Here is a 10,902-nt window from a genome sequence, read left to right as displayed (position 1 = left end):
TTCCTACAGTGAGAACCCAGGCCTCTCAACAGCTCATGACGAGGTTCTGGGTTGGATTTCTGGTATTTTTGTCCTTGAGTTTTCTCCCCCAAGGGTGATGACAGGACAACCTGTTCCAAAGTTGCTGAGACAGGCTTTCTCTGTGGTAGTGATGGCGCCCACGCCCTCCGCAGACCCATTGGTCTCTATTGGCTTTCATTTAACTCTTCCCCCCCATTTTACTGACCCATGTCAAATGTAAAATTGAAGCCGGGCATGGTGGCACACTCTTGTAATCCCAGCATTTGGGAGGCTGAGACAGGAGGATTGCAGTTTCTGGACAGCCTCAGCTGTGAGGCCCTTTGCAACTCAGGGAGACCCTGTTTCAAAAATAAAAAGAATAAAAACTAAGGCTGGAGGTATAGCTTGTAGGTAGAATGCCCCTGGATTCCATCCCAGTACCTCAAAACCAAAGATGGACTTAGGGTGTGTTGGGAGATGTGTGCAGATTCCTGATACTTGAAGAAATCACCCAGGGGAGGGCCCCATTACACGTCCAAGCTCCCTCCCCACCAGGAAACAGGTAGGGTGGCCACCCGCCGCCCGGTGAGTCCCTGGCTCTCCTCGGCCTTCCTGGGTCTTGGTCCTGCACCATGAACCCGAAGAGTTACACTACCAGTGTGCATACTCACAGACCCAACACTCGTGTTCCCAGGCTGCAGTTTTCCCAGTGACTGGCACACGGCAGAAATTAGTACCGGCCTTTTACAGGTGGGAACTGAGGCCCCAGGAGAAGGTGGGCTGCCCCAAGGTCTCATTAAGACCAGGGATGGCGGGGAAGCTCCGCCTCGGCACGCAGTAGGCACTTTGGTTAGGATGGATTCGCGCGCGCCGGCCCCGGGCTGCCAGGGGAGCCGGGGGCGGAGCCTATGCAAATAGCCCGCGGGGAGGCCGCGGATTGGTCGGCGCGGCGGGGGCGGGGCGCGCCGAGGGCCCTGGGCCGGCAGGTGAGCTGGGAGAGGCCAGGTACCCGCGCTCGCCGCTGGACCCCGGTGATGCCTCCGCTCTGGGCCCTGCTGGCCCTCGGCGGCCTGCAGCTTGGCTGGAGTAAGCAGGGGATGAGAGCAGGCCCGGGAGGGCGTGGGCCGCCTGGATCCTGACCTTCCCTCCCAGGCTCCTCTGATCTTCCCGGGAATCTCATTAATTCCAGGAACAGACACTGATTCCTGGCGCTGGGGACTCAGATATCATTATTGTTATTGTTGTTATTATTATTACTATTAGCCAACATTTAGAAGCGTTCTCTGGTGGGAATCCGAGGATTCATGGGTGGCCACAGCCCTGAGATGGGTGCCCTGGGCAGTGCTGGGAGAGACCAGTGCACAGGGGCCGACCAGACCCAGATTCACGGGTTGGGGGAGATAGGCCGGCGCTTCTCGCCAGGGAAACTACATGGCACGTTGGGGACTGGGAGGCAGTGGGGTTGCCAGCCTGGGAACTGCTGCCCAGGCCTGTGGCTGGAGCGCAGCGTGGGCAGCGCATGGAGGGGAGGGCTGGAGGCTGGACAAGCAGAGCCCTGAGCTTCCAGACCTCCTGCCTTTCCAGAGAAGCTGGACTGCTGGGAGTGGAGGGGCCCGGAAAGGTCCCTGGAGGGAAAGCCACAAGTAGAGGGGCCCTGTACCCAGCTTCCGGGGACAGGGCAGGATGGACAGGTGCTGAGGAGGCGTGTGGGGTTCCTGGTGACTGAATGTCTGCGAAGGGAGAGGAAGGGCAGCAGTTTGGCCAGACTACGGGGTCTGGCCAGGATGACTGGCAGGTGGGGACGGGGCACTGCCATATCTCTGACGAGTTCATTAGACGGCCCATAGGGAGGGCCAAGCCCAGCGCCTAGGACAAGCGCACTGTGGGTGGGGGCGGAGCGCCCCTGGGTGCACAGTTCTGCAGGCTCAGCTCCCATCTCATTTGCCTCCTCTAGCTGTGAACCTCCAGCCCCAGCTGGCCAGCGTGACCTTTGCCACCAACAACCCCACGCTCACCACGGTGGCCCTGGAGAAGCCTCTGTGCGTGTTTGACAGCTCAGAGCCGCTCACCGGCACCTTTGAGGTCTACCTCTATGTCATGGTGGACTCAGGTAAGGGCCCTGCTTCCCTCCAGCTCCCCTCAGGGGCTTTAACCTGTCCCCAGGGAGACATGCTCAGTTGCTGTGGTAGCCTAACTCGCCTGTGCTCTGCGCCTGCGCCGGCATCCACTGTAGGGCCAACCCCGGGTGGCTGCAGTACAGACCCGCCCCTGCCAGCATCCGGTCGGGGTGGGGGGTAATCACAGCACCGATCGATCGCTGAGTACACGGTACTCAGCCATAATCCCACAAGCAGCTTGCAAGGTAATTCTTACAGAGGAGGGGACCGAGGCTCAGCAGGGTGGAATAACTCACGGGAGTCCCCAGAGCTGGAGGGAAACCCAGGGCTCTCGGGCCTTGAGCCCAAGTCCTAACTGGCCCACTCACCAAGCCGGTTTAAGATTGGTTACTTGGGAGGCTGAGATAGGAGGATCCGGTTCGCGGACAACCTCAGCTAGCTAGTGAGGCCCTCTGCGATTCAGCGAGAGCCAGTTTCAAAATAAAGAATAAAAATAATAAAAAATAGGGCAGGGGTTGTAGCTTGGAGGTCCAATGCCCTTGGGTTCCATCCCCAGACACACACAAAAAATAAAAAAATAAAAAGAAGAGAAAGATCACCCAGCTAGTAAGGAAAAGGCTCAACACAGTTTGTCTTCCTCTGTACCAGGTGCTAAGCCGGGCGTGGTGGCGCAGGCTTGTAATCCCCGCGCTTGGGAGGCTGAGACAGGCGGATCGCGCAGGTTCGAAGCCAGCCTCAGCTACTTAGTGAGGCTCTCAGCAACTTAGTGAGACCCTGTTTCCAAATAAAATATAAAAAAGGTCTGGGAGTGTAGCCCAGAGGTAGAAGGGCCCTGGTTTCCACCCCCAGTACCACACACACACACACACACACACACACGATTTGGTAGGGGAGAGCCAGGACCGTGTTGGAGCCAGGAACAAGCTGCCCCTTGCCCATCTCCCCACCACGTAGGCAGTCAGGGACAGAGCTTGCATCACGTCTGTGACTTGGTGCCCAGCACAGGGCTGGGGCAGAGAGGAGGCTCGGGGTGTCTGATGAAAGGTGGGGTGACATCAAGCTACAGTGGCCAGGATCCTCACTCCCGGCACCCTCTGCAGCCAGCTCCAGGAATGCCTCTGTGCAGGACAGCAGCAAGACCCCGCTGAGCTCGACCTTCCAGCAAACCCAGGGGGGGAGGACAGGCCCCTACAAGGCCGCGGCCTTTGACCTGACCCCTTGCAGTGACCTGCCCAGCCTGGATGCCGCCGGGGATGTGACCCAGGCCTCGGAGATCCTGAGTGCCTACCTGGTCAGGGTGGGCAGCAACGGCACGTGCCTGTGGGACCCCAACTTCCAGGGCCTCTGCAACCCACCCCTTTCAGCCGCCACGGAGTACAGGTAGGTGTGAGCAGCCCCGGAGGAGGGCAGCAGCTGTTCCACTGGCAAGACCCACGGGGGAGAGGCCACACCTCTACAGAGCGCGGGTGCTGGGACCATCCAGCCTCAGGCAGGGTGGCTGCCCACGCGCGCAACAGCGCCAAGAGCTGGGGCTCAGAAAGGCCCTTGTGTGGCCTTATGCTCTGCAATCAAGAAATTAAGAACCAATCCCAGCATTTGGGAGGCTGAGACAGGAGGAGCGCGGTTCCCCACGGCCAGCCTCAGCTACTTAGTGAGGCCCTTTGCAACTCAGTGAGACCCTGTTTCAAAATAAAAGAATAAAAAATAGGGCTGGGGGCATAGCTTGGAGGTAGAATGCCCCCAGAGTTCCATCCCCAGTACCGCAAAAAAAAAAAAAAAAAAGATAAAGAAAAGAAATTAAGAACTCTGATGGGTGTATGCATGGTGGTATGCAACTATGATTCTAGCACTTGGGAAGCTGAGACAGGAGGATTGCAGGTTTGAGGCCAGCCTCAGCAATTTAGCAAGACTCTGTTTCAAAATTAAAAAAAAAAAAGAGCTGGAATAAAGCACAGAGGTAGAACACCCCTGAGTTCAATCCCTATTCCCCAAATATATAAAAAATAAGCTGCCGGGCGTGGTGGCGCACACTTGTCATCCCCGCGCTTGGGAGGCAGAGACAGGAGGATGGCGCAGGTTCGAAGCCAGCCGCGCGCGCTCTGGCTTAGGAGACCCTGTTTCCAAATTAAAACGTAAAAATAGGTCTGGGAGTGTAGCCCGGAGGTAGAAGGGCTTCCAGGAACCCCAGTACCACCAAAAAAAAAAAAAAAAAAAAGCTAAAATAAAAAGAGCATAAAAAGAAACTAAGAACCTCGATTTTTTCTCTGTGTGTGAGTGGTCCTGGGGATTGAACCCAGGGACATTCTACCTCTGAGCTACATCCCCAGCCCTTTCTATTTTGAAACAGGGTCTTATATGGTACAGTTCCTCCTGTCTTAGCCTCCCAAGTAAGGGGACGTTGTGTGTACAACATCAAAACCAGCTTGAAATTTTGAACTCTGAACAAGGGGCCACATTTTACTTCACACTGGACTGCACAAAGAATGCAGCTGGTCCTGCTCACCACCTGTGTGGAAGTCACACACCCAGACCCCTCTGTTTTGCAGGGAAGGGAACTGTGGTCCAGAGAGGGAGGGTTGCCTAGCAACCAGCCGCCACCCAGTCTGAACTAGGCCCTGTGGAAGGCCCTTCCCTCCACACACATCCTCTGCTTTTACCGTCTCCCTCCTTCTCTTGCCCTCCCCGCCACAGTGGAGCCCACTTACTTATCCACACATTTCCTGAGCATCTTTATAAGCTCAGTCTCCACCCCTGGTGGAGGAGGGGGGTCTGACCTGGTGCCCAAGCCGTGGGTTACACCCTCTCCAATTGCCATGGAGACACCTAGGTTGGATCTCTGATGCCTCCTGGCCTGTTCGGAACACAGACCATTGCCCAGGGGTCAGGACAGGGGTCCCTGCTGCCATCTCTCCCTGCCCCAAGCCGGATTCTCTGAACGTGTCTTTTCTGTGGGAACGCTTCTCTCCCTCCCCGATCGCCAAGGCAGCCCCTCTGGCTTTGCGTACAAGCCTCCCTATCTGGGGGCATGAGCGGGCACACTGGGGTTCTGACCTTGAAACAGATGTGGGGAGTTACACACAGACTAAATAATTAAATTAATTAATTAGTTAATTAAACTGGCAAAACACTACTATAGACCATAAATGTCTCAGTCTTCAGACTATCCATGTTTTAAGCTAATTTTGTTATTAAGTAGGTTGTGGGATTGTAGAGATTGTATATCTGTTTGTTTTTTTAATCTAGTACTTGAGAAACCCAGAGACATTCTATCTCCAAGCTACTCCCAGCTCTGTTTTATTTTATTTTTTTATTCTGAAACAGGGTCTCACTAAATTGCTGAAGGCCTCACTAAGTTGCTGAGGCTGGCCTTGAACCTGCGATCTTCCTGTCTCAGCCTCTCAAGGGCTGGGATGACAGATCTGCAACCCCCACCCCTTTAAGTCCCATCGTGATCCCAAGGACCAGGCTTGGAACAGTGGTGGCAGTGCTGCCTGGAGGAGGCAAGAGTCAATCAGTACTCTGCAAGAGTACTACCTGCCCTGCACAAAACAAACAGAGAAATGCCTGGGGCATCACTGTGACCTGCAACCCCCAAGGCTTCAGGGTACAGGCGCAGCCAGGATCCGGTCCAGCATTTTCTGTTGCAAGACCCCGTCTGTACCCCTGTATGGCCATTCCTCCCTCCCTGCGGCCTGGGCACACAGGGTGGATGACAGTCATCCTCTCTCTGTCTCCTTCCAGGTTCAAGTACGTCCTGGTCAACATGTCCACGGGCTTGGTCCAAGACCAGACGCTATGGTCAGATCCCATCCGAACCAACCGGCGTAAGTGGGGTGGGGCGGGCCGGGTGGCCCTAAGGGCCCCAGGAAGGCAGGGCCAGGCAGGGACCACGAGGAGACGCGGGCTGTGGCTTCCGAGTCTCCCAGGTGCATCAGGCCCTTGGGCTGCTGAGTAAAACACCTGGTAAGATGGCTGAACCTGAATTCTTGCCTCCCGCCTCCCGCTGCGGAGTGGAGGGCCAGGCCAGGCGCAGGGCGGGCGGGCTGCAGTCAAGGTCGGAGGCCTTTCCTGGGCAGAGGCAGACCTGGCTTCTTAACTGGAGCCCCCAGGAGCAAACGTCTGTCCACACCGGGGATGGGTCCCACGGGCGCTGCTGGGAAGGAGGTGCCTGGCTCTCGCCCTCGCTGGCCTCTGAGCCCATGCTGTCCTGAGCGGGGAGGCGGCTTCTCAGCAGGGCCCAGTTTGCACAGACTTGTGCCCCCCAGCTCAGTGTCAGGGCCACACAAGGACTTCCAAGGCCCATGGGGGGACCCCCACCCCACACCCGGCCCAGGAGGGGCAGGCAGGGCCCCGAAGGTCTCCGGAGGCCACATGCTAGCCAGTTGTGTGGTGTGTTTGTGGGGTGTGAGTGTGTGTGTGTGTGTGAGTGTGTGTGATGGAATGTGTGTGTGTGGTATGTGTGTTAATGAGTTCAGCTGTACGTAACTGCGTGATAGAATGTGTAAGGGTAGAAGTGTGTGTATGAGTGTGTGTTGTGTATGTGGTATGTGTGTATGTGGGGCCCGTGCTGTGGTGTGGTTTGTGTGTGAGTGTGTGATGGGTGACCCTCCGTTCCTTGCTCCCCGCTGCCCTCCTGGGCACACACCATGGTCCCGCTGGCAGCCTGGAGGCCCAGGGTCCTGCCTCAGTTCCCGCCTGGGCCCCTCACACCTGCACTTGGGGACCCGAGTTTCGCACCTGTGACATGGGGAGGAGAGGCCAGGGTCCTTTGGGCGGGGCCCACCTCTCTGGGGGCAGGACGTAAGACCAGTCTGCGGGGACAGTGAGCTCCTGGGACTGTCCAGACCTGGTGGCTGGAGCCTTGAGCCGCAGGACAGGCTCAGGCAGCCATCTGTGAGGGACAATGTTGCCCAGTGAGCGGCTCCAGCGTCCACACACTGTTCTTAGGGGACACCAGCCACCTGGCCTGGCCTCCGTATCCACCCAGCCCACCAGAAGACTTGTGCCCATTTATCATTTTGAATCAGGCGAAAAGAGGAACTGGGTGTGGTGATGCACGCTTGCAATCCCAGTACTTGGGAGGCTGAGACAGGAGGGTCAGGGTTCATGAACAGCCTCAGTTACTTAGTGAGGCCCTCTGCAACTCAGTGAGACCGTTTCAAAAAAAAGAATAAAAAATAGGACTGGGGGTGTAGCTTGGAGGTAGAATGCCCCTGGGTTTCATCCCTAGTGCTGAAAAAAAAAAAAAAAAGGCAAAAGAGGAAGGGCCAGAAACACACAGAATAGGACGGGAAGCGGGTTGAGGGTGAGCAAGGTTGTCGGGCAGCTCCGGCCTAGGTGCCCGGTTCACACCTGGGTTCCGGGCGTCCCGGGCAGGGAGGACAGAGGCGGGCGCGGTCTGGGGAGTAACTGGGCCCTGGTCCTGCTGCAGCGACCCCCTACGCGGCCATCGACACGTGGCCAGGCCGGCGCAGCGGCGGCATGATCGTCATCACCTCCATCCTGGGCTCCCTGCCCTTCTTCCTGCTGGTGGGCTTCGCGGGCGCCATCCTTCTCAGCTTGCTGTGAGTACCTGCCGGTGACGGCCTTCCCCTGGGAGACAGTCAGCAACCAGGTCCTTGGGAGGCTGAGACAGGAGGATCGCAGTACGAGGCCAGCCTCAATAACTTAGAGAGGCTCTCAGCAACTTAGTGATGCCCGCAGCAACCTAGTGAGACCCTGTTTCAAAATAAAATTAAAACGATAGATCTGGGGGCGTAGCTTGGAGGTAGAATGCCCCCGAGTCCAATCCTCTATACCACAAAAAAAAAAAAAGAAGAAGAAGAAGAAGAAGACTGGTTGATGGAATGCTTGAGGTGAGGTAGCATCTGTGAACGCAGTCTGAGTGTTAAGCCCTCCACCTGCTGCAGGAGTTTGGGTTCGCTCTGCTTCCCTGATTTCTGATTCCTCCATCTCCTCGGCCAGGGACATGGGCGCTTCCGATGGGGAAACGACGCACGACTCCCAAATCACACAGGAGGCTGTCCCCAAGTCCCTGGGGACCTCGGAGCCCTCCTACACCTCTGTGAGCCGGGGGCCGCCCCTGGACAGGGCAGAAGTGTTCCCCAAGCTCCAGGACTGAGCCGAGCCCCGGCCTGCGCGGCAGCCTCCTCCCCGCCGGCTGGGCCCGGAGCCTGGGCATCAGCGCTGGTGACCGAGGACGGAAGGAGAAGCCGGGCAGACTGGTCCATGTCTAGGCAAACTGAATAAAATCTTCCAAGATTTTGAGTTCGGTGGAAATGGACAGAATGAATGGGTGGTGCCACATGGAGGCACTGGACTTTCTCGAGAGACGGTGGGGGCACTGTAGTCAGAACTTCCCTGGCTAGGGCTGGTGGCGCACACCTGTAGTCCCAGGACTCAGGAAGCTGAGACAGGAGGATCCCAGGTCGGAGGTCAGCCTCAGCCACTGTAGCGAAACTCTCAGCAACCTAGATTTGTTAAAAAAAAAAAAATGGGCTGGGGGTGTAGCTCAGAGGGAGAATGCCCCTGGATTTAATCTCTAGCACCACAAAAACAAACAAACAGAACATATAAGTTGCTTGGCTTGTCAACCCTGGAATATTTATTTATTTATTTATTTAGTGACACTGGGGATGGAGCCCAGGGGCATTCTACCTCTGAGCTACACCCCAGCACTATTTTTATCCTTTATTTTGAAACAGGGTCTCAGAGTTGCAAAGGACCTCATTAAGTAGCTGAGGCTGTCCTCAAACGGCGATCCTCCTGTCTCAGCCTCCCAGTGCTGGGATTACAAGCGTGCGTCACTACGCCTGGTGGAATCTTGGTTTCTGCATCTGTAAAGTAGCTGCCGGAACATTCATGGCCAAGGCCAGTGGCCTGGCATCATCACAGGTCTCCCTGAGGACCCCTCGAGCTGCAATCCGGGGAGGAGCCACCCTCCTGGCCCTCAGTGGGCTCCCAGCCCAGCAGGAAGAAAAGGCACCAGGGAGTCGCTGAACACCCAGGAGGGACAGGCGTCTTGCAGGGGGTGAAGTGTCTGTCGCACTCCAGGCCTCCATTCAGACGCAATCCATGCAGGAGGGCTGCCTTGGCTTTTGGGCGTGCAAAACACAGGTCACGACCGCTTGGCATCGCCGAGAGACTTATCAGAGCGGGGTCGGTTAGAGCAGAAACATGGCGAGGGAGGTGGGCGCCCTGCGTGGACCAGACCCCTCATCTGCTGGACGCCCACATATGTTCAGATGCTGAAGTCCGGCCCCGATGGGGTCCTTTGGGGAGGTGAGACCTAGGGGAGGTGGTTAGGCCCTGAGGGTGAGCCTCATGAATGGGTCGGTGCCCTTGTAAGAGGCCCAGACAGCTCTCTCTTACGCTCTCCCCTTCTTCCTGGTAACACACACACACACACACACACACACACACACACACACACACACACTCTGCACAATTCAGGGGTATTTGGTCCATTCAAATGTACAACCACCACCTCTATGCAGTTCCCTGTATTCTCAGCTTCATGTACGGCCTTTGGTGTCTTCCTTCTTTGACTTCTCCCTTCTTTGACTTGGCAAAATGTTTTTTTTTTTTTTTTTTTTTTTTTTTTTTGAGGGTGAGAATTGAACCCAGGGCATTCTCTCACCGAACTATAATGCCAGCTCTTTTTATTTTTGTGGTATTGAGGAATTAATGCAGGAGCATTCTACCTCTGAGCTACACTCCCCAGCCCAACTTTATCTTTTATTTACTTATTTATTTATTTTTGTGGTACTGGGGCTGGAACCCAGGGGCATTCCACCTCCGAGCTACACCCCCAGCCCTATTTTTATTCTTTATTTAGAAACAGGGTCTCACTGAGTTGCGGAGGGTCTTGTTAAGTGGCTGAGGCTGGCCGTAGACCTGCAATCCTCCTGTCTCGGCCTCCCAAATGCTGGGATTACAAGCGTGCGCCACCACGCCCGGCTATCCTTTATTTTGAAATAGGGTCTCACTAAGCTGCGGAGAGCCTCACTAAGTAGCTGAGGATTGCACTAAGTACTAGGATTGCGAGGGTATGTCATCACGCTGGGCCTTTATCTAATTTTTATTTTTTGGTGGTACTGAGGTTCCTGGAAACCCTTCTACCTCCAGGCTATACTCCCAGACCTATTTTATACTTTTTAATTTGGAAACAGGGTCTCTTAAGCCAGCATGGCTGGCTTCGAACCTGCACGATCCTCCTGTCTCTGCCTCCCAAGCAGGTGGATTACAAGCGTGCGCCACTATGCCTGGACTAAATTTTTTTTTTTTTTTCAGTACTGGGGATTTAACCCAGGGGCAGTCTAACACCAAACTACACTCCCAGTCCTTTTTTTTTTTTTTTTATTCTTTATTTTGAAACAGGGTTTCGCTAAATTGCAGAGTACCTCGCTAAGTAACTGAGGCTGGCTGTGAACCCGGATCCTCCAGTCTCGGCCTCCCAGGTATTGGGAGTGTAGGCGTGTGCCACCACACCAGGCCTTTGTCTAATTTTTGAGGAACTGCCAAACTGTTTTCCACAGCAGCTGTACCGTCCTCACCAGCCAGACCGTCTGTATTTATCTTACTATTAGAATGTTTGGCCAGGCGTGGTGGCACTTGCCCGCCTGGGTTCAATCCCCAGCATGCCACGCACAGAAACACAAAAAGGTGGTAAGGAGAGGAAGTAATAGTTAACTCTGAGCCGGGCGTGGTGGCGCACGCTTGTAACCCCAGCATTCGGGAGGCTGAGACAGGAGGATCGCGGTTCGCGGACAGCCTCAGCTACTTA

At 55.6% G+C, this 10,902-nt stretch overlaps 1 protein-coding gene across 2 annotated transcripts; it reads left to right on the top strand.

The window, feature by feature from the left end:
• Positions 1 to 1,034: 1,034 nt before the first annotated feature.
• Positions 1,035 to 8,238, top strand: UPK3A (uroplakin 3A; the record flags this gene model as incomplete). Of its 2 annotated transcripts, XM_080706337.1 has the most annotated exons (6): positions 1,035 to 1,086; positions 1,955 to 2,110; positions 3,218 to 3,497; positions 5,859 to 5,941; positions 7,549 to 7,681; positions 8,082 to 8,238. In XM_080706337.1, 6 exons carry the CDS (start codon positions 1,035 to 1,037, stop codon positions 8,236 to 8,238), a joined length of 861 nt encoding a protein of 286 aa, XP_080562463.1. The 2 variants fall into 2 exon arrangements, with proteins under 2 accessions (XP_080562463.1, XP_080562464.1); XM_080706338.1 differs by lacking the exons at positions 3,218 to 3,497; positions 5,859 to 5,941.
• Positions 8,239 to 10,902: the final 2,664 nt, after the last annotated feature.

The sequence above is a fragment of the Muscardinus avellanarius genome (genome assembly GCF_963383645.1).
Source record: "Muscardinus avellanarius genome assembly, chromosome: 11".
In the NCBI taxonomy this organism is placed as follows: Eukaryota; Metazoa; Chordata; class Mammalia; order Rodentia; family Gliridae; genus Muscardinus; species Muscardinus avellanarius.
The sequence above is the reverse complement of the archived record's forward strand: the minus strand, read 5'-3'. Positions and strand labels throughout refer to the sequence as shown.